This window comes from Triplophysa rosa, unplaced genomic scaffold, assembly GCF_024868665.1.
Source record: "Triplophysa rosa unplaced genomic scaffold, Trosa_1v2 scaffold214_ERROPOS343816, whole genome shotgun sequence".
Taxonomy (NCBI): domain Eukaryota; kingdom Metazoa; phylum Chordata; class Actinopteri; order Cypriniformes; family Nemacheilidae; genus Triplophysa; species Triplophysa rosa.
Window position 1 is genome coordinate 109459 of NW_026634230.1, and position 23646 is coordinate 133104.

Below are 23646 nucleotides of genomic sequence, written 5' to 3' on the forward strand. Positions count from 1 at the left end.
TTGCACCTTGATGTTCTTTAATAAATAAGTACATTCTGCTGCAGCATCTTGATTCATTAAGCAGACACAAAGCTGAACTATAGATCGCCCTTAAGTGCTCCCCTACTTAGACCAAGCCGTCTCAAATTGAAAGGAAGATTTATGAATAAGTAAGAACAGTGACAAATTGCTGGCTTAATTAACCAAGGGAGAGAAACCTTGTCCATGGAGATTTCGATCACCAACCTGTTTTGATGGAAAGGGAGCAACCATCTCCTCCTGGCCTGCTGCATTGACCGACGCCTGGCTAAATTGAATCGCTAATCATCACCATCCTTTTAGGCTATTTCCCTGAGGATACAACTGGGCAAAAGTGGCAATGAAGCTGTTTCCCTTTGGTGTTTCTCACACCATGATATAAATAGGGCCCCTTAGTCCACCATCCCCATCTGGCTATGGGATATTTTAATTTGTTTCTAGTGCTGGCTCCATTTCACATCAATATGCTTGCTTTCACACCCCAGGAGAGTTTGCGTCACTTCGGCATGCCCATGTTGCTCTAGTTCTTAGTTAGAGACCCCAGTTTGACTCGCCTTCAAACAATGTATGGGATTACGACAGTATGGTGTTAATTTTTTTACTCTGATGTCATGGAAAGGAACCTGCTCTCAGATTTTCTTAAATGCCATGAGCAACAAGGTATCAAGAGATGTCAAATCTTTCATGCAGGAGCTTGACTTACATTGCATATAGACGTACAACTTGATCCCAAAGGATACCGTGACAGAATAGAGTTGTGAAGAAAGAACACACACATCTTACACACAAATCTTATCAATGGTTGTATAGAACAGAGGTCTTGTGGGTAAACAGGGTCTGTCCCCATTGTCTGGAGTTCTGATATCACGGGTAAGATAACACATAGAAGAATAACACTACAATTAGGAGCTCTCCCTGATAAGAGATGGACACATAAGGTGCCCAGAGAAAACTGAGAAACAGGGAAGGGATGGTGGGAAAGTATACCTAAGATGTGACGGGGAGGCGATGAGAAAGATGGTAAACAGAGTACAGAAAGAAGGGCATTGTCTTTAGCCTCCCTGTCTGGACATAACCCACCTGTTGGGGGTAGGAGCTGTGAACTTCCCGCTCTTGTTCTCTCAGTTTTTGCCAGGTTGTCATCCTTTTCACTGCCTCTTTGCATCTAAATGCTACTGTACCTTTAGATACGAGTTTACAGATGAAAACAATGACAGTTTCAAACTACCAACTGTTGCAACATACGAGATACCATCGGTCTATACATTTTTTTGCTGTGAGTTTCTGTATGCAGACTGTAACCTTCCTCTCCACTTTCCCACTGTCAGGAGGGCCTTATCTCAAGTGCAGGTTGAAGGCTCGCTGGCTTTTCAGATTCATTAAAAACCCTTGCATATTCCTTATAGGACACTTCAAGACTTTTCTTCAGCTACCGCGGAAGAAAGAATGATAGGTAGAAAGACAGACAGAGGAAGGAAAAAACAGAAACAATGATCTCCTCTCAGGCAGAGCGAGTCAAATTTAAGATGCAGAGAGAGATCCGTGGCAGCTGTCCAAGACAAAAGATGAAAACTCTCTGCTCTCACTGTCCTGCGCCCTGCCTCAATTTTACTGCATTCATAACCCCATCTGACCAGCCTCGGTCTGTTACCATTGTATCTCCACTCAGCACCTTTTCACACAAACTGCTCAACCAATACTGTACCAAGTGCCTTTTGGATGGCGGACAATTCTCAGAGTCTTTCTCGGTCCCTTTGTTTGCCTATGTCCTGATCTCTCCAGTTCAGGTTGAGGGCACTTTAATAACAGATAAGCCACTGGCTGTGGCTCGTAGTTACTTGAGGTTGCACAGAATACCTCATATTTATCACCTCTGCCCTTCTCTGGTGCTCTGACATTGGATTTCTGTGCTGGAAAATGGCAGTTATGAGGTCACTGCTGAAATATGTCATTTCATCTGTGCGTGAGAGGTGATGAGCACCTTTTCTTCAAGGCAGTTCAGATACAATCTAATAACTTTCAGAAACCTGACAGGAAATAGGAAGCAATAAGTCATAAAAACAGCTGCTAATGAAGCTTTAGAAGGCTTGGCACATTTTGAAAGGTTAGTTGCCAGAAAAGCTAAGTGACATGGAAGTGTGATCGATCAAGCCTGACAACGAGCCATAAATGGATCAGTCACACTAATTCATTGGGAAACTCTGATTGGATGTGGGTGGTGACCCTGCAGAAATTGGATGCAGTGTTTGGAAAGGGCTGAGAGAAAGATGGATAGTGCGTACAGATTGCTGGTAAGGAATGATGGAGGAAATTAAGTGTCCATTGGAAGGGCAAATCATGCAATACTGTTTGATCTTATGTTTTGTTTGTTTTTCGTAATAAAGAGATACTGGTGTCTTCTTGGGTCTGACTTGTTTTAATGTATTTTTGGTAAATCCATGCAGCAGTGGATACTTGCAGAAATAGTGATAAAGTGATCATTGTTGTATTGTACAGTAAAGTATACAGTGCCTTAATTCCTAGCACTAGACAGTTTTATTAAATGTAAATTGTTACTTCAGATGTTATGAGTGGTAGATAAAGATTAAATTGAAAGAAAAATTACTAAATAAATGTTCTCCACATCCATATACTGCACTTGATTTGGATTTACATGAGTCAGCTTATCTATAAATAAGATTTAGCCTAAATTTAAAATACTCACACAGACACAACAGACAGACATAAACCACCCTCAGATGCTTTTAAAACATGAACCAAATTTCTCATGTATCTGCATTCACACCTTGCCAAAGCTCTGTCACTCTTATTCCAGACACCAAATGGAAAGGTGGCAGACCAAGCAAGGAACAAAAGCATTCCTGTTTAACACCAGTTCATAATGCAATAAATTCATCCATAAGGCATTTTTAGCATCTGCTCATTTTGCATTTGCCGTCTGCCAAATGTATGCAGTTCTGATGTTTACTTTAACATAGTTAAAGTTGCAAACATTGTTAGCCTACTGTATGTTTTGTTTTATACATTTGTTATATTGTTTAACATATTCAATGTGAATAAGGAAATAACATATTTTAACTAATTCATAAAATGTTTTAACATATTAATAAATATATTTAAATATATTTACCGTCTTGAGAGATTGTATTAACATTGCTAGATGCTAAAAAAATGGCACAGTCAAAATATATCTGGGTAGAAATACACATTCATGGTATGATTCGTATAAAGTGAACAGATGTGTAATTGAACAGCATGACGCAAAAGTGCAAATTTGGCTAACAGAAAGGGTAAAGGGCTGGTGTGCTTTTGGGCCCCTGCCTCGGGCTCTCTGCGTTTGATGTTGAGATTAAGAGCATGTTTCAACAATCCATAGGCCTGGTTTTATTTATACCAAAGAGTTTAGTAGCTATCATTAGTCCTAAACCCCCCAACACGTTGACACATGCCCATATTGATCATCAAAGCAGACATTTGCACCTAATGTTTCCTGCAGGGCTTCTGACATCACACATTGCCTCATTTAAATTAGATTTGTAAACTATATAGTTTTGCTTTTATTTAAAAAGTTGTGGATTATAGATATTTATTGATTTTAAGAATTATATAGGGTTCGGTTTTAAATTGACAGATACGATCATGAGTAACAAAACTGCTTCTTCTTCATGAACTGTAAGACCCTTTAGATAAAAGCATCAGCTAAATTAATAAATGTAAATGTAACTAAATCTGCTACATTACCCTAAATCTCATAAAACATAGTCCAGCAAAATATCAGAACTAACCAAATTTTGGAGGATTTTCCTCACTCTGACTTTCCTCACTCTGAATGAGTTAATCAATTCTCATGAAGCACATGCGACGATCACTCATCTCCGTTCTGTCTTCTGGGCTCGTTACGTATGTGTGGAACTTGTGTTTATTCATATTTTGACACATGTGTGCACTACGTGCTCATAGAATGATTAAAGGTTTCACATTCAGTGTTCTAGTATAAAACTGCCTCTGTTTTATCTTGTGTCTTCGGGTGCAAATTGTTTCATTGCATAAACAAATGAATAACATGTCAGAATTGGGGTTACACAGTGGCCAATTTACAAGACTTTCAGCAATGAAAGCGAAATGCTGGTAGCACCAGTTTTCACTGTGCTACTTGTTTTAGAGTTTATGGCAGTACAATCTTTAAATAATCATAAAACGCTAAATAACCCATGACAGTCATAAAAGTAGCATGAATATTGCGACTTTCATAGTTATTCCTAAGCAAGGAGAAAGTCCTCCTGTACTGTGTAAATTTCATCGAACGTTTGTGTGCCTGCAGTCCAAGAGCAATTTTAAAACTTAAAAAAAAATCTTCTGCCTAGGCCTGAGAAGGAAAGCCATTCAAATGAAAAGTAAAATTTATCGGGCTTGTCATCATGTGACTTTGTTTGCGTATTCTGCGACGCCACCCCGCTTTTCAAAAGGCGTTTTGGAAGCAGATATATCTCTTGCCAACGCCACCCATCTTGCTCCTAACCAACTGAAGACAGAAATCGAGGTCCGATGTCTCTCTTTCTCTCAATTCCTCCTCTCTCTGCATCTCTTTTGCTCTCAATTTCCCTCTCTCATTCCGCTTCAGTAGCTGCAGACAGCACCAGGGGGATTTTGGCACTATTCAGGCCTAGACACATTCTCTCCTCACACTGTCGCGAGTGTCAAAGACCTAGTTTTCTGTAAAGGCCTTTTCCGTCAGCTGCCAGGATGGCCCTTTTGAGTGGACTCTCGAAAAAAGAGTGAATTCTACATTCCAGTCTGCATCCCGTCCCCTTCTTCATCAATTAACAGACCTCTTGGTTAAAAATTGGCTTCTGTATGGGTTATTATTCGTTGCCAGGCTGAGAATGCCATCAGGTTTTACTGCCAGAAGAGTCCTGAGCTCAAAATGTTATAAATGCTGATGTAGGTTAGTAATGTCAACTAGTTCACGTTGATGGAGCATTTGTTATGTTGAGCAACACAGTCTGGATTTCATAGCATCTTTAAGATTATGTCAAAGATCCCTGTGAGCTCCTTACAAGGGTCTGAAACAAACCCAGTGGAAATCTGCTCAGCGTGACCTGTGTTTAACATATGACCTTTCAATACCTCTTACTCAAAACTCTTATAATAAGAATATGTATTTTTTTTAAACGAGTAACAAAAAACTTAAACTGATCAAGCCAAACCTAAAATAGACTGTGATACATATAGTACATTATAAAAATGGTTTGTCATGGGGTGATATCTGAATTAAATTACTTGTTTGTATCTTCACTGTAAAGTTGCACTGTAACAATGCAAAATTATAATAAGTGGTATAGCATTACATTTAATTTGAATTATCCAAGCAAAAATATTATTTGACAGGACCAAATAAACATGACTCGGGAATGAAAGTAATGGGGTCAGGTAAAACTAACAACTGCACAGTTTTATTATAAACATGTTATGATAAAGATAAATAATTACTGTTTAGATCTATATACATATCCTTATAAATATGTATATGTTGTTTCATATTTATTTGTTTAGATCACCTATAAGGACATTCACATTACAAATCACATTACAAATCAAACCTAATATGGCATTGGGCGGACCAGTTAAGCCTACTAGTTTCGTCTTTTTTAGCCTTTTTAATTTTAAAGTATTAAAAGAAATAATATATATGGCATGAAATATAAAACGCAACATAAATTGTGAAAAAAATGTATACTATAGAGGGGTGCGCTTTTCTTTGACTGAATACATTAAGAGTGTAGGCGTGACTACAAAATGTGTGAACAGCAGACAATTTAACAAAAGGATGAAATCGCATACATTTCAAATCTCAGCCTATACATTTCAACCATAATAATAATACTTTTGCTAATAACAAATTAATGTTTTTTTTCCAATAATAATAATTACCAATATCATTTTAATTGTAATCTATAATAATAAAATATCGTAATTAAAATATATATATATTGTATTTGTCAATATTGCATTTTCATAAATATAATTGTGGGTTTAATCTTATGACTAGGCTAGAGTATCTACACATTATTTATTATCAATATTATTTTTATTATAGTAGTTGATTTAATGTTAATGGACAGTAATATTAATAATTTAAGCGACATATATATATATATATATATATATATATATATATGTGTGTGTGTGTGTGTGTGTGTACAACTAAACATAGCTAAATGTTTTTTGCTTGATCTTCTCCCAAGGCCTTGTGTTTAGAATCAAAGTACAGCTCTTCAACGATGGGTGTTTCCTGTTATTATTTTCCTGTTTCTCAAGTTAATGGAGTTTACCCCCAAAATGGCATATAGGCCTAAATAAGATGTATATTCTGCTTTAACTGGGTTTACCTTTGCATTATCACTACAAAAGCACAGAGGATGGCTGATGCGCTCAATACCAGGATGTTTTTTTTTATTAAATTTGATTTAATTAAAATATTACATTTAAGGCATTGAACGGAAAAGACAAACAAGTGTTGTGTTAGTATTTTAACACTGTGATTTGAGAGCTCAGGTGGCCCATATTCGTTTTTGAGCCCGTAAACTGGAAATGGCTCTATACGCCCACAGACAAAGTTAGGCTACTCAAAGTAACACGCTAACGAGAATATTTACCCCACATCTAAAATGTAATGGCTTAATTCATAAAATTAGTCATTAAAATCCATATGACACATGCAGTTTTTATTTGTTTGAGATTCAAATGGGTCTTAAAAGGAGATAAATCACCAGGCCCAAAATTCACACAAAACTACAAGAATTAAGAACAAAAGTAATTCCGAGTAAATACAAAATAATAACAATATACATTTTTTTGGTAGGCTAATAACAACACGTAGTCACATATTAGGCTAGCTATCTTAGATCTGAGTAATTCTCAATGAAACACGCACGACAAACTGTCAGACAATAAACCAATGTTTTTACAAGTTCCTGGACAAAATCCTAAATGATTGTGAAGTTTAATGAGAGTAAGACTTTTACCATGTTAGAACAGGAATATGTATACTGCCTACCATTCATTTGGCCAACGTCATTTAAACTTTAAGCGTATAGAACGTCCCACGTCCATCTATCCACTTAACATATTAAAAACAATACAATTAAACTGAAAGGAAGATAAAGCAGTAATCTGTTATAAGAAAGCAAAATTAATGCTAAAGTAACCCGGTCTTTGAAAGGACATTTTAAAGTAAGCCTTTTTAGGTTTATGATACAATTCTAAACGCCTAAAATAGCTGTATGTACAGTATATAATAGTGCATATCAAAAATAAATTTAAAGTAAGAATTTGTATTAAATAGCTCAGTTGTTGTTTTGAGTCTCAGACAAAAAGCCAGAGTAGCACTACAACATCATGAATTTATGCTTATCGAAAAAAAATATTTAAAAAAATAATAAAGGCAAAAAAATCGAGACTATTTTTCTACCTTAAAATCTATTACAATCGTTTTCATTTGTATTGGTGTCAACAGGTTTGGAGGACTAATGGGGTCCAGATTCAGAATTAATTTAATCAAAAGCCAACTTCATTACTGATTTTAATTATTACTAAACAAATAAATCATGTTTCTGATTAAGACGCACGAAAATAAATTGTTTTGAGACCACTGAAGTACCATGATTGGCCAACACATGCCCGAAATGAAAGCCGACCGGCATTTAATACAGACACAATCAAATGTTTTTCTTAATCACGTTATTGCTTAAATGTATTTGCCAAACTTCATTAAATTAGTTCTGAAAATAAATCACGCACAACTGCGTTACAACGACACGCCACAGATGGAGTTGGGCTTGTGGATAGCCTGACACAGAAGCTGCTGAAGTGAGACTCCCTGTAGAGACATTTCCCTTTGGAAGAACGGAAACTATTGTCTTGGTGAAAGAAAATAAACAACAATTAGAAGGGAGACGTTCTGCAGTATTGTTGCATGTGTATTGGTGTCATTTGATGGTCAGATCAAATCCCCAGCGCTTTTGGAAAGTATGAGACAATGCGCATGTTGCTGCATTTATTATAACTGAATGCTTTAAAAACCTCCTTATTATTATTCACTGCGACCAAAGCGCAAATTCTAAATACGCGCATCAATAAGAATCGACCCGTAATATGCCACATAGATTGTCCATCGATCAGATGCGTAAAACCATTACGAGAAATAGCAGAGCGTTTAATATCTTACCTTCAACAGCCGATGACAGAGGCAGCAAAAAACTGCATAAAAACAGCAAATAATCCATTGTCATAAACCAGAGAGTTTGGACATGAAAGTGGAGCTCCAAGAGGAGATTGTTAAATCCCCCAGACCCTCAGTCCAGTTTCGGAGACCTTCTTCTACAACTTCAGATCTGTTCTTCTCAGCTATATTTCCACAAAACACAACGCTCTCAACATATAGACACTTTTGAGTCCGTGTAATCCGACAGCCGATGTGCAAAATATCTAAAACTGCGCTGATGGAGGTTTAAAATTTATCCAATGAATGAACGCTCCTTATTTTTCATTAGTGCAAAACATGCGTGTCCGTTTATAGATGTTTCACTATGAAATCCTTATTCGGACAACAGTTGTTTAAATGCCAAGTGCTCCTCAAACAACATTTTGTTGTAGTCCGATAACAAAGCGGTCCCAGTGTAAGTCCCGTAAAATCACCTTATTGTGGCTTTACGCGTAAAATCCCTGAGCGAGTTTCACCATCTGAGCCCGGACCGCTGCGGCTCCTCTGCCTTTCCATGTGCGTTGGAATGAAGATCGGCTGCTCTGAAACCAAGAAAAGAGTGAAAGACTGAGAGAGAAAGCCTATGGTAGGAGGAGTTATGCTTAAAACCAGCTGTCAGTCATTCTTGTGGATCTTCCCCCGAAATCATCTGGCGAGCTCGAAAGGGTGAGAGCGCCCCTCTGCGGCTCTTAAAGCTCGAGATTATGTCAGTACACATTTATTTTTTAACACGTTAAAACAGTTCAGTTTTTGCAATTACTAATAGGCTACCTGTCTTTATTAATTACCATTATAAAAATTAACATGCTACATATTCGCAGTGATGCCATAAGACTAACATTTTTGGTCCTCAAAAAACATTTAAGTCAAAACTTTTAGAAGGAGACATTTCTTTATGATGAACCTTTTCCGTACTAAACGTTTGTGTAACAGAAACGTATGGAAATATGCAGTTCGAAAAAGAACCTTTTAGGAACCTTTTTATTTTTATGAGTGTTTTGTTCTTGCAGTAAATTTGTTGTTCATTCAGTTTCCCTATTTATGTTATTATCCCATTATTATTATTATATTATGTTATTATATTATAAATGTCACTGAATTCTGAAATCCAATTCTAAAAATTATGTGTTAAATGTTAACATCTTTTGTCATGGTATAGTATGTGATGTTACACTAAATATACCGAAACAACTGTAAGGCATATTTTGTTGAACTTGGTAGCAGTAATGTTTAGGTCAAGTCTATGATCTTTTGCTTGTGAATGTATAAGAATGTTGTCAGCTTCGCATTTGCAAATATACTTTATCAGTCAAAGGAATGGACACACTTGGCTAAATTAATCCCAAACCTTTAAACAGTTTGCTTCATAATAAAAAAGACAAATTTGAAACAGAAATGATGCGCATTTGCTAAATAATTCTTCATAAAAAGTAATACATTCAAATGTATTGATTTAATGTTTATTTAGGCTAAGCTTTAAACAGTCACAAAGTAAATGTTGTATAAAAATATGCCAAAGATACTGTCAGGAAGGCTGCATATGTGTGTATGTAAAACAGTTGAGGGATTGCATAAATTATCCAAAATCACTGTAGAAAGTAGATTGCAGTCCAGTCATTATCCATGTCTCATTTGAAAGAGAAACTATTATATTTCTATATTTAAATAACAAGATTTTTTGTGATGAGCTGGGTTCAGCAGTACTGTTTTAAATGTGTGTGCCACAAAGTTTTGATCAGTTACTCTTTATGGATTTCATTTGTCCCCATTTAAGAAGTAGAAAGTTGTGTGACATTTTTTTTAGATGTACATTAAACAATGTAATCTAGAAATGTATATAGCTGTTTTTCTTAAGTGTGACTTGGTGTTATTCTGATTGTATATACAGTAAGAGATAAATATAATGTTACTCAATGTGGCTCAGTGATTTACCCCAAATGTCCTTAAATCAATTTTAGATGAGCTCTTATAGCCAATAAAATAAATAATGTTTAGCTCTGGTATTTTGATTTGTTTTAAACTGTGCTTCTTCTGTGCTTTTGTAATGAGGCCAGCAGCTTCGGTAGATTATCAATGACACAACTATGTTTACCAGTGTCATAGGCAACTATATGCCATACGTTCTGTCCACCGTATTCAAGCCAAGTTCATTACTTTTCTTTAGAGCTGCATCAGTGATATGTGTTCAACAATACCGCTCTACTTTATTCAGACTAAAATGTCTTTGTTTGTATTTTCTTAAGAAATTTGTTGTGATTTGTATTTCTTTAAAATTGTTTTGGGCTTTGGTCTATAAACAAGGTTACATTGACAAAAAAATGTTTAGGTCACTTTAAACTGTGTTTAACGTGTTAAATAACCTGTTAAATAACCAATTAAATATACTGCAGAATGTTACATCTGAAATTCTTTTTTTAATGCTAATGTAGGTAATGTTATGAGTGAAAGTCTAACTGAAAAAGTACAAGACTGCTTCAGTACTTATGAGGTCCACAAACCAGAAAAAATAAACAATTCCACTTTGTAATTGTCATATCTGTTATTTTTAAGTCTGACTTTGCTCCACTGTTTAAAGATCGGAGTGAAATTTGATGTACTTTGTATGCATGAAACAATAAATAGAGGGTCAATCTTAAACCATAAACAAAACTCCAAGGGACTTATTTTGCATGAATGGAAATTAATAGACTGGTTGTCTCATTGCATTTAGATTTAGCAAGTACTTTATTACTGGGTTATTTGTCCTTAACTGTTTTTAGTGTTAACTGATGTTATTTTTTTAAAAGAGAATGTTCGTTCGATTTAATTGTCCTTGAACGGTAATAGTTGTGCTCTATATTTTATAATAGTTTCTTGAAAAGTCTGTTTTTGGTCAAACGGCAGGATTTTTTACCCTTTTGTTGAATGTCCATGAAGTGCCTCGAAAAAAACAGACTACACACCTGGCGTTCATTACAAACTCAATAAGTAAAGTGGCAGACATTTTATTGCTATGCGGACATGTGGAAATTTCTCAAACTTTCACCCGATCCCCTTCCACTGTTGGCCTGCCTGCTAGCCCCCCGCATTCCCCTCCCACTCGGCTTACCCCCAGCTTTCGTGCTGGACCAACAAACAGCAGTGCTAATGCGATATCGACACTCAGTCGATACAGACACTCAGAATATTGTTTTCCTCTGGGTGTATGCCATCTTTGAAGATTTTGAGATCAACTGCAGTCTGGGAAACAGATACTTGTTTTCCACCAAAAGGGCATTGGGGCTGGAGGCTGTAACCAACCTGAGCCTGTTCTGCGTTCTTTAACATAAGAAAATGCTGTTCTAGGCCAGAAAATTGTGCTCATACACCCCTTTAATATTCTGGAATCTGTGTTTTCTCAGAACTTGTCTCCTTACAGCAAGAGGGTTTGGGCTTGAGCACCGGCTGACCCGAGGGCACCATTTTGGGTGAAGTTTGCATGTCCTCCCTGTGCCAGCGTGGGTTTCCTCTGGGTTACTCCAGTTTTCCCCACAGTTCTGTTAAACTGGAGACTCTAAATTGCCCGTAGGTGTGAGTGAGAGCGTGAATGTTTCACTGTCAATGTGTGTTAGGCCAATGATGGCCTGACCACCTGCTTAGGGCGTTTCCCTCCCTTTGCCTGAGATATACTGGGATAGGCTCCAGGACTCCCTGCAACCCTACATAGGAAAGGCAGTATAGAAAATTGATTTTCAGTGTATAATCAACAGTGGAAGCATTCGATGTGGCACAATCCATTGCCAGGTCAGCTGATGGACACCCCATTCCTACTTTTGACACACTGCACCGTTATTATACTTACTTCAATTCCCTGCCTCTTACCTCAGATGCTAAACCTGTAGACTTGGAGATGTGTGCCATATTTTTTTGTTGGCAAGCTATGTATTTAGCCTTATTCCCCTGGAATAATATAATATATTCTATCGCCTAAACCTACCCCTAAACTTCACCATCACACAAACTTATGCAAGACATTACATCTAAAGAAAATCTTGACTTGACCAATATATACGCCTTTAATTTAGTGAGGACCACTGATCTATATAAATGACTGGATTGCGCCTAGAACGCTAAACCGGCAGGAGGTGAAGCCACCGGAAGCGATTGCGCTATCATTTTGGTATGCCCAACTGACAGAGAGCGCCATTGACTTACAGTCAAAATGATGATCTAAACAACTTGTTTTTCAGCTTATTAGGCGCGGCAATAAGTGTTTAGTTCACGTGTGTTTAAATTAATTGTTACTTCTGTTATTTTTTCCAATGTTTATGTTATTTTGGGCAGAATAGCGACGTAGAAATCAATGTATAGAAGGTGAGTGTGTATTGCACACTGTTGTAATGGCACATGGCACAAAAGCATACAGCCTGTATTTATCTGTATTTAGATTTCAGAATAAGCACATTTGTCATATGTTGAGGTGTCTCGTTAGTCTGCTGATCTGATATGTATGCTACTGTAATGAAAATTAACGTAACTCACTCTATATCTAATAAGACTGGAAAATCCACGACTTTAAATAATTAACCATTTACATGCAACATAAGACATTTGCGTTGTCAACATCTACTGTGAGACTTTAGATATAAAAACAGGGACTGGTAAGTTACTGTTTTATCATTAATATGTAATAACTCCCTATTAATTTAATAGAACGTTTGGGCATACCAACATGGCGGGGCAGTAGCTTCAGTGTAATGAAATCATGAGCAATCCAGTCATTTATAGATCAGTGATGAAGACCAGTAAAATATCCTCAAAAGTGGGTTGTAACAATGTTCACTGTTACTGAGGACATTTGAGCCCTCTCAACTATAGCTAAAGAAGGAACACACACACACTCATGCCTGGCATGAATGGACTCGTGTAAATAAGGGCATAAGCGTGAAATATTGGTTGACAGGTTTCACCCACTTTAAGTATAGGGCTTGAGAAAGTTTCTGGCTTTAGAAATACATTGTCTCAAAGAACAAAATGTAATTGCACCCTTGCGCATTATGAGCTGCCCTGAGCATTCTGACCATGCCAAAGACAACAGTGTAATAATAAACATAAATGAACATTTCCTAAATACTGTTTTGTTGGTAGGTAGCACAAAAAAGGTCTTACAAGAAAAATAAAATGAACGAATAATTAACTAAATAAATAATTACTGAAATTTGTTATTTTTAAAGGGGACCAAAACATGCAGATTTTTATAAACATACATATTTATAATCATTAAATACTTGTATATTTAAGTGTGATTTACATTAAAAGCCATATATTTGCCATTTGCTCAATAACTAGCATTAAAAAAATGTGTAGTGTCATTTGAATGATGCTGGGGTAGTCTGGGTGGTCATGAGGGCATTTCTATGCTGTTACCAAGGAATTCCTGATGGTTGCTAGGGCATTGCTATGTGGCTGCCTATACCTTCATGTGATATTCTCTGGATGTCTCTGGTTCTTTCGCTACACAGCAAAATCGCCTGTGTTAAAAATGTCAAATTATATACATGTATATATAATCCACACTCTTTAAGTTGTGTCCTTTTTAACACTGGCGATTTTGGTGTGTGGTGATATATACAGTATATATACTGTATATAGATAGATAGATTTGTCATTGCTAAAGTAAAATTCAATAAAGTGTTAGGGGTGTATACTATGAGCAATAGTTATAATGGTGCTTGCCTTAGCAAAAAGCAAAATGATCAAAAATAGCAAAATGATTGTAAAATCATCTCGTAACCTAATAACACAATAACAAATAACCACTATCATCTAGACGGCAAACAATTTTGTTTAGCGAATCTGAACACAATGTCAATACAAAGAACAGTCTACCCAATCTCATTCTGTCTCCTCTTTTGACCTTTCACCCTGTCTACATATCCAGCTGCACCACACCGGTACTGTGCAAATGACTATTAATAGTCAATCACCGTAGGTCAATGTCAACACTGCTTTTAAGCCCCAGAGGAAGCAGGCCATTAGGGGTCAGGGGGAATTCACTTTCATTTTCAAATGCATTGCGGATATGATCACTCTGTTATTATGGGATTGAGGTGATCCAAAGTTCAGTGAGCTTGATAAGTTTTTCATCCTGAAAAGTACATTACATATATGTGACCCTGGATCACAAAACCAGTCTTAAGTAGCACGGGAACATTTGTAGTAAAAGACAAAAATACATTGTGTGGGTCAAAATTATCGATTTTTCTTTTATGCCAAAAATCATTAGGATATTAAGTAAAGATCATGTTCCATGAAGATATTTTGTAAATTTCCTACCTTAAATATATAAAAACTTTATTTTTGTGAGTGGATGGTCTGCCACAGTGCCCCTGATTAACAACTTCAAAGGCAATTTTCTCAATATTTTGATTTTTTTGCACTCTCAGATTCCTGAGTTTTAAACGGTTGTATCTCAGCCAGATATTGTCCTATTCTAACAACTCATATATCTATAGAAAGTTTATTTATTCAGCTTTCAGATTATGTAAAAATCTAAATTTCAAAAAATGGACCCATAGGACTGGTTTTGTTGTCCAGGGTCACATATGAGTATTAAAAGCCCATCTGTCTCAAGCCCCTTGCGATTCTGCAGATCCGATTTAATTAGCTTTTTTTTACATTTTCAGTGCTATGGCAGGCTAGTGGCAGAGAATGATACTAGAAGTACATTGGTGAAAAGCTCTCTTTAGTATTTATTGCAATGCACCTCGCCACAAATGTGTCTGGTTTGAATTAGGGGCAAGCTACTTCTAACATGGGTCCCCTACTGTTGTGCATTGTGTGATGAAACCACCCATATTTCTCAGCTCAAGAACTTATGGGTAATGGGAACCAGAGTGCTCTGTGATGTTTGGTCAGACTGGGAATGCACAAAAGCCCTCAATGCGACTGATGTTCGGAATCTTCTGAGCAGGGGGGGCTGTTGACTGATGCATGTGCTTAGGAAGGAGTTATTTTGACATGACAAAACATCTACACACTTCGTCGTTGTTCTTTTTCTGGAAGTGTCACATTGGTTTTGGGACCACATGAATCTTTATAAAGTTCACTTCATAGCAAACACCTGGAGATGTTGAGCAATGGTTAAAGCAACCCAAATGCAGAAAGTGTACCACATGCTTTACCCTTTCCTACCTGAATTACAGCTCCAATATGAAAGAATGAGATATATCATATGAATCTTCACACTGACAGTGCTACAGAGTACTCTTTAGAAAAAATAGCACAGTTGTTGGAAAATAACTGTCCAAATAGTTCAGCACATATTGGTAAATAACAAGGTTTAACCATCACTAACAACAGGCATGTGCAGAGGGGGATGCATTGGGGGCTTGAGCCCAAGCCCTTTTTCTTCCTCGAGAGAAAGTGCCCTTTTTCTGGGATTTTTTTATTAATGGATATATGTATGTGCGTATGTGTTTCTATTTGCGCACGGCTAGTTAGTTAAACAAGTCTGGAGACACGTGCAAATGCAAATGTTCCTTTGTCAGTAAAGTGAGCAATTTCTCTCATCAGTATTTCTCCATGTCAATAATGGATGAACGGTGTTGGATGAAGATTTCCCTATTATATTGGACACAACTATTTGTACAGCTACATGATTTGTCTGAAAAATGGTATGCCACTCCCTCTTAAATATATATTAATTTAGCCACGTTTCGTCCTTCATTAGAATCTTTTGCAGTCAATGAAAACTTGAATAGCAACTTTGGTTCATCTCAGCTATAGAACTTGTAGCCTTTAAATCTCACTGGAGCATGTTGTGACACAGAGCTCCAACCAAAGAAAGGGTAAAATTCTTGTAAGAGAAGGTAATTCACATACTCACACCCATATAGCACAAACACCAGCCAAGCCAGCAATCAGAGTACAAGTTCTGTTTTGTACATCTTACAGGTGATGGAAATGAGACTGACATTGACAATTCATCAAATACAAAAAACAAACTAAACCGTACTTTCACCTCCCAAGCTGAGATCAAGTGGGTGACAATTGCAACCTTAGCCTCAGCTGTGTGGGGTCATTTGCATTGCTTTCTGGCAGCGTGTTGGAAAAGATCAGCATCACTTTCATGTTATTGTGGCCTTTTTGTCTTCAGACATCCCCTCTGTGGTACCTTAGGGAAGGTGTAGCATTGCTGCAGGTCTCACAAACGGCATGACAAGGGTGTCTGGAGTTTCTCTTGGCCCCTATGCTGAAATGTAAACACTCAGGATGCCTGGCGTCAACAAGCGAGCACCTGGTATTTCAAAGTGAACCCCGGCTGTGACGGTCAACAGGCAGACTGGACTGCATTATATGTGCTTTTTCCCTCCCTGGCATTTTTAGAACTCACCTGATCCCTTGTTTAGTCTAAATTCTCTGTAATATACACAACTAGATTACCACAGACCGAGACTTCCTGCATTTGGTCTCAGGACAGATTCTGTCGTCATCATACGTGGAAAGACAGGCTTGTAATTATGTAAAAACTGCCAGTTAATATTCAAGATTTACCCCTTCAAGATTTACACAAGAGGCTTACCAGTCTAAGGAAATGTGCGATAAAGAAAGCCAAATAAAAACTAATCACAAACACACACATTATTATAATGTGCCAGCCTGAAAGACAAAATAGACGTCTTTAAATATAGTTTTATTGGTCAGAATTTACATAATTCTCCCGGTAGATTGTGTGTATTTGCTGAGCAGTGGTACATGGTATATTTTTGGCCCAGTTCACATGTATGATGTCACATGACAGATTGAATGGTTCTGTGCTTGGCATTCCTCACTGTTGACATGCAGTGAGTAAAGACGGGGTTGCTACCAGCTCTACCACTTTCCACGCCCACCCACAGTTAAGTAAGCTAAGTGGAGACTAACTTCTTTAACATTACACAAATCCTGCTATCGTTCTCAGCACACAACTCTGGAAGGCTTACTTACACATTTTCTTCCAAGTTAGTTATTCATCAATTTGTGTAAGTGCTTCCAAGATAGCAGTCACAACTTCAGATCTTTTTCACTTAATTGTAAATAACTCATTGGTCAGTGGAGGTCACTAACACTAAGCCAAGCGATGGCTACTCAACTGTCTTGAACACAAAGAAAAGGTAACACTTTACTTAAGGCAAATTTGTATAATGCATTATAAAGGTAGTTCCCTTTCTGTCGGTCTCTCGACGTTGTGTCGAACCGACAGAATGGGTTTGTCTTGAGAACCTATCATCTTCTGAGTATTTAGAAAAGGCCAATGAAAATTGGCGAATGAAATTTGCATGCCGGGCTCCTCCCCGGATGTCCGGGTATAAGAGGGAAGCCAGCGTGCTCATTCATTCACCTTTTGTTCTTCAGAGCCTACGCATCTGGTGAGCTTCTCTACGATCTGGGTGATCATTCTTTCTGCTGGAATCTACGACGTGGACAGCGGCGGTCCCTTCCTGCAGTGACTCTCCCCTGGGCGTCTCGGCAGTTCCGGAGGTGTTCGAGCAAAAATTTCCTTTTCTAAAAGAGCAAATTTCTCCAGTGTGGCTTGTCCCGCTGTTCTCATGGGTGCAACACACTCATCGAGGAGGGGGACGGACACAATGCCTGCTTCCAGTACGCTGGGGCAGACGTTGTGGATACGTCCTGCCCGCACTGCGGGCGGTGACGGTTCAGACGTTGCGTCACAGGTGGCTGTGTTCCCACGGGACTCAGCCACCATCTCGTTTACTCCCCGTTCCGTGGCGGCAGGACTACGGCCCTGCCGTCCGCTATGGCAAGCATCGAGGGTGATATGAGGATTACTGTGAGCGATAATCCGCCAGCCACGGCTCACGGACCGTTCACACCTCATTTCGCTCGTCTGACCGTTCCCCAAAAAAGACGGTCTGCCGTCTTATTCCTCAATCACATATTCGGACACGATGCGTGATGATGAGATTCTCTTGCAGCATCGGGGGGTGACGTACTGCCATCCGACTCCGACGATTCCTCGGGCTCCCTCCCTCGGGGGGTCGAGCAAAGGAAAAGCGGATGTCGAGATGTCGGCCATGCTTTCCCAGGCCGCCGTGAGTGTTGGGTTGCAGTGCCCGCACTGCCTCTCCCGGTGCTCGCGGCTGGCTACATGGCGCCTCGGGTTTGAGCGCGGCTCCAAGTCGCGCCCGCCCCCAGTGCCGTGTTTACCGGAAGTGCATGAGGAACTTTGTAAGACCTGGAACGCCCCTTCCCGGCACGTTTCACGTCAAACAAAGTTCTGTCTCCCTCTCTTCCCTCGAGGTTGAGACAGCTGGAGGATGCGTCGGTGTCCCCCAGGTGGAGGATGCCGCCGCGGTGCACTCGTGCCCGTAGGTGGCGGCCACTTGGGAGGGCTCGACCTAGACTCCCGTCCAAAGCATGTGGTGTCTCGGCATCTCTGGTGTCGAGAGCTTACATTGCGGCGGACCAAGCTGCCTCCTCTCTCCACGCTATGGCTCCTGCCAGGCCAGGGCGTTGAGAGAGCGCCACGAGGGTAAGACCGACCCAGCGCTTATGCAGGAACTCCGCGCCGCCACCGACCTCGCTCTACTGGCGACCAAGGTTACCACGCGGGCCCTGGGTCGGACGATGTCCACACTTGTGGTCCATGAGAAACTCCTCTGGCCAATACTTGCGCAGATGAGTAACGCTGAGAAGGTCCGCTTTCTCGACGTACCCGTCTCGCAAGGGGGGGCTGGTTATTGTTACTGTCGAGCTGCAGCGCCCCCGCTCACCCCCCGCCCATCGGGGGGCGCGAGACCCGCACGCGGCCTCCCCGGATGGTTCTCGACAGTAAGAAGCAGTCCTCCGTGCCGCAACTCGGCCGCCTCGGCCGTCTATTCACGTGCACTGTCTGCTTCCCAGCAGCCCTGGTCCTCTTCAACGCCCTCCAGCTCTGGCGCCCCCCACTCAGGCGGCCCCCCCTGGAGGAGACAGCGAAGAGGAGACCATCGCCCCATCAGCAGCCGCGGGGCAGCGGCCGTCATGGGAACACCTTAGGGGGATCGAGGCTACCATTGGGCCCGACCCCAGCCTCATCGCTGGGAAGTCGGATTGGGACGGATCCTGCCCCGTCCCTCCATCTGCTGGCCCCCTCCGGGGGGCTGGCGCCCACTTACTCTCAAAAAGGAGAGTTTCCTCTCTCTCTGGGTTACCTCAGCCGCTCTCACCCTCTGCACGACGGTGAACGGCAAACTCGACGTTGCGTCATGGCAAAGCGCAATGTCGAGTATAAACACCAGCCCTCAGCACTCTCAGTCAGACTGCGCAGTCGCCAGGCAGGAAAAACGGCAGAGCCGATCTCCTCCCCGGGGGACCTCCCCCGGCAAGGAATCCGTACTGCTAGCCATCAAACCACCCTCCGCGGGGGCGATGAAGCAGATCAGACCTCTAGTCCCCCTGTCACAGTTCTGGGAGCCTGGTCTCAGCTTCCCAGACTGTCAGGCTGGCTGAGGAAGACGATCCGTCTGGGCTACGCGATTCAGTCGCTACACGTCTGCCCAAGTTCCGTGGCGTCCTTTTTACCTCAGTCAGAGGCAGGGATGCCCCCGTACTTTGGGTGGAGGTTGCCTCCCTTCTGGTGAAGGGAGCGATCGAGCCCGCCCACCTTACCCATGCTACGTACCCTCTTGCGACCTAGGTGGCGAGCCTCAAGAGGCCCCGCCCCCTTCGAGCCTCTCGGGGTTGCCGCTCTTTCTCAGTCTTGAAAAAGACGGCTTTCCGCATGGCGCTCACCTCCAAGAGGGTAGGGGATCTATAAGCACCCTCCGTGTCCACAGATTGCCTAGAACTCGGGGCCGGGATTCTCAGGTTATCTTGAGACCCCGCCCCGGCTACGTGCCCAAGGTTCCCACCACTCTCCCGAGAGACCAGGTGGTGAACCTGCAGGCGCTCCCCACCGGGGAGGAAGACCCAACCTATCCGAGTTCTGTCCAGTACGCGCACGGCGCCTCTACTTGGACCGGACGCAGAGCCCAGAAGCTCTGAGCAGCTCTTTGTCTGTTTCGGAGGTCAGCAGGAGGGCTGTCTCCAAACAGAGGTTGGCGCACTGGATCGTGGATGCCCTCGTTAGGGCATACCGATCTCTTTCGCCCCTGCCCGTTGGGGGTGAGGCACACCCCTCGTGGCTGGCTCAGGGCGCCTCTCTGCCAGACATCTGCAGAGCTGCGGGTTGGGCTATGCCTAACAACTCCGTGAGGTTCTAATACCTACGCGCGGAACCGGTGTCAGCCCGCATCCTGGCAAGGTGTGGGACCGGCAGCCGGTAGGGCATACGCCTGCGGAAGCCCTTCCCCCTCCGGGGGGAGCAGTGGCGATCCCGCCTCACTTCTTTCCCCTCGGGTAAAGAACAGGCATTCCATCCATCACTAAGCACCCTTCCAGGGGACAGGCTGGGCAGAGCAGCCCTGCCCCCTTAGGCCGGGGAACAGTTGAGTTATCTCCCACATAGCTCTAACCGGACCTAGTGCTCCAGACGTGGTAACCCCCCCTCCGTGGGCTGTTCCGTCTGATGTATCCTCATGAATGGTTCCCACCTTGGCAACCCATGACCTCCCCAGGTGGACTCCCACCTTGCGGTTAACTCCTGCAGTCCGCACATTCTTCCCATGAGTTCTCCCCTGATGGTGAGACCATGTGGTGTCTCCACTAATTCCTCCCTACGGTAGGTAGTGGCCTCTGCAGCGTTTTTCCCCCCCAGGGGGGAATAATGCTTACCCAGTGGCCCGTACGGTGCCGGGCGGCTTCTCGCCATTTAGAGAATCAGGCCTCCGCCCGTGACGGCCGGCGTTAGGGGGCTTCCCAACTTTTTGTGGAAAGCTCTGGGTCCCCCTTCCTCTCCACTGGAAGGTCATAATTTCGCGTTAGCGTGTTCGTCTGACTCGCCCAGGCCAGTCAACGTCGCTCCGCAGAGATTGTGACGCGGCTCAGTGCTGTGGCGTTTTCCATAGGAACCCCATTCTGTCGGTTCGACACAACGTCGAGAGACCGACAGAAAGGGAACGTCTTGGTTACGGATGTAACCTCGGTTCCCTGATGGAGGGAACGAGACGTTGTGTCCCTCATGCCACAACACTGGCCGCCCACCCCAGCGGTCGGGGAGGATGCTTTAGGCTCCTCAGACCAAAGGTGAATGAATGAGCACGCCGGCTTCCCTCTTATACCCGGACATCCGGGGAGGAGCCCGGCATGCAAATTTCATTCTCCAATTTTCATTGGCCTTTTCTAAATACTCAGAAGATGATAGGTTCTCAAGACAAACCCATTCTTTCGGTTCGACACAACGTCTCGTTCCCTCCATCAGGGAACCGAGGTTACATCCGTAACCAAGACGTTTTAATGTATTAATTATGCCTTGTAATGCACCTTATAATGCATTGTAATGTCTTATGAATAATTGTAACTGCAGATAATACATTATAACAATGATCAATTAATTGTTACACTTTGCATTTTTATTTAATTGTAATTCTTTACAACAACATTTACAACACACATTATGAACAATTATAATGCATCATACTCTTCAATAACCCTTTATAATGCATTATACATGAAGGCTTTAAGTAAAATATTAACAAAAAGAAGATGCTGGAAGCATTGTCTGTCTCAGATAAAATGTTTGACATATTGCCAACATACAAACTATAGAGCCAAATGAAATGCAGAAGTGCCAACAGCAATGTTTGCATTAAAAACAAAAAATATTAAACAACTGCAAATTGGCAAATGCAGTGTGATAGTTGTATAAACCTGTTGAAATAATGTTTTCTAATAGTCTTTGTAAGGGTGGGAATTGTGGGGGTGGGGTGTTGGTGTGGTCTGACCCCCTAAGACCTTATCCACACTAATACGTTTTCGTTTGAAAACAGAGATTTTGCTCCTCGGGCAACTAGACAATCCTATAAAGTTGCAAACGTAATTAAAAATGTTTGCTATGTAAAACTGAGACAGACCAAACAACTGGAGAGCAGCCAAAACAACTAGGCCTACATAACATGACAAAAAAATATTTCATCATTTTTAAAAGTGTATGTTTTCATAGTCCAAACTATCATGTCCTAGAGGTCCTAATTCTTCATTTTACTTAAGGAACAGTTAAGTGTGAACTTTTCAGAGTTGTTTTGCATTGTTCAGATTGGAATTTTGTTTCATGCCATTAGTGAAGTTGAAAGGGTGAAGTTTACACAGTAATGTTGAATTCAATATAAAAAGTTCAAACAAATTCAAAATGACCTATATAGAAACTTGTGATGTTAGATTTATATCTAAATCCAACACTGGGACAAATTTCCAAAGATTACCGCTAGAACAGTACCTTTTAGAAAGTGTGTGACATGTTTGTAAAAATTCAGAATAGTGCAAGCTTGATCTGTTATCAAGGTCACTATCTCTCACCTGCTCTTTCTCTCTCTTTTCATTTAATCAAATTAGAATAGGACAAACCCTTCCTCGGTGCTGGGGGCAAAGGTGTATCTGTATTAAAACACACTGCAAATTGAATTCACAGTTGATGAAACAAATAGATTTCTTTCATATTGAGTGAACTCAAATGAAACGAGATGGCCAGCTTGGGGCAAGAATCTGTCCCATCTTTTAACACCATGTTCAGCGAGATAATTAATGAATGTTTAGATCACAATCTTTGAAAGTGAAATGGTTTAACATCTTCAGCCTGGAGGGCCAGATCCTGCTATTACACGGCAGAAAGAAGATATTTTACGTCAGAATGAATCACTCAACTCTCAACTCTCAACTCAACTTTATTTATATAGCGCTTTTACAATTTTCATTGTTACAAAGCAGCTGCACATGAGACACATTGACTACAAGCAAAACAATCAAAGTTGTACCTGCAAAAACAAGAAAAGGTTGAAAACACAGAAGACAGACATACCCACACACAAAACACTGCACGCACACAACACGCACACGCACCAACACACGCAGACACAGAGACACACACACACACACACGGATGCGCACGCACACACACACAACACACACACACGTACGTACACAGACAAGTATGCACACAAACACACACACACACGCTCAGTGAGAGCACACATTTAGGATAAAGGAGAGAGAAGCACAGGTCAAATATAACAGATAATAAATTCCTATATGCAATATTAATTAAGTAAAACTTTAAAATTCTAAAGCAGCCCCCCCGGTCAGGCAGATAGTGCAAAAACAGTATGCAAACGGTGGCGAGGAACCCAAAACTCTAATCGAGAAAAAAAACCTCAGGAGAACCCAGGCCCAACCAGGGGATTCCAGTTCCCCTCTGGCAAAAGCTGCTGCCTCTGCACAAGCTCCAGAGAACTTGCACAACAAGGCTAAATAAAATAAATAAACTTAATAAT

General features: G+C 41.0%; 1 protein-coding gene across 6 annotated transcripts in view; it reads right to left on the reverse strand.

Annotated features, from left to right (window-relative positions):
* Window positions 1-8830, reverse strand: part of LOC130550008 (ephrin type-B receptor 3-like) — a 47576-nt gene extending 38746 nt beyond the window's left edge. For 3 of the 6 annotated variants that reach the window (XM_057327344.1, XM_057327339.1, XM_057327343.1), the window contains exon 1: window positions 8246-8830. In XM_057327344.1, the coding sequence (XP_057183327.1) occupies window positions 8246-8309 (64 nt within the window). In that variant the 5' untranslated portion in view covers window positions 8310-8830. The remainder of the gene's footprint in view (window positions 1-8245) is intronic. The other 3 variants (XM_057327342.1, XM_057327341.1, XM_057327338.1) reach the window with 1 other exon arrangement.
* Between the last annotated feature and the right edge of the window lie 14816 nt (window positions 8831-23646).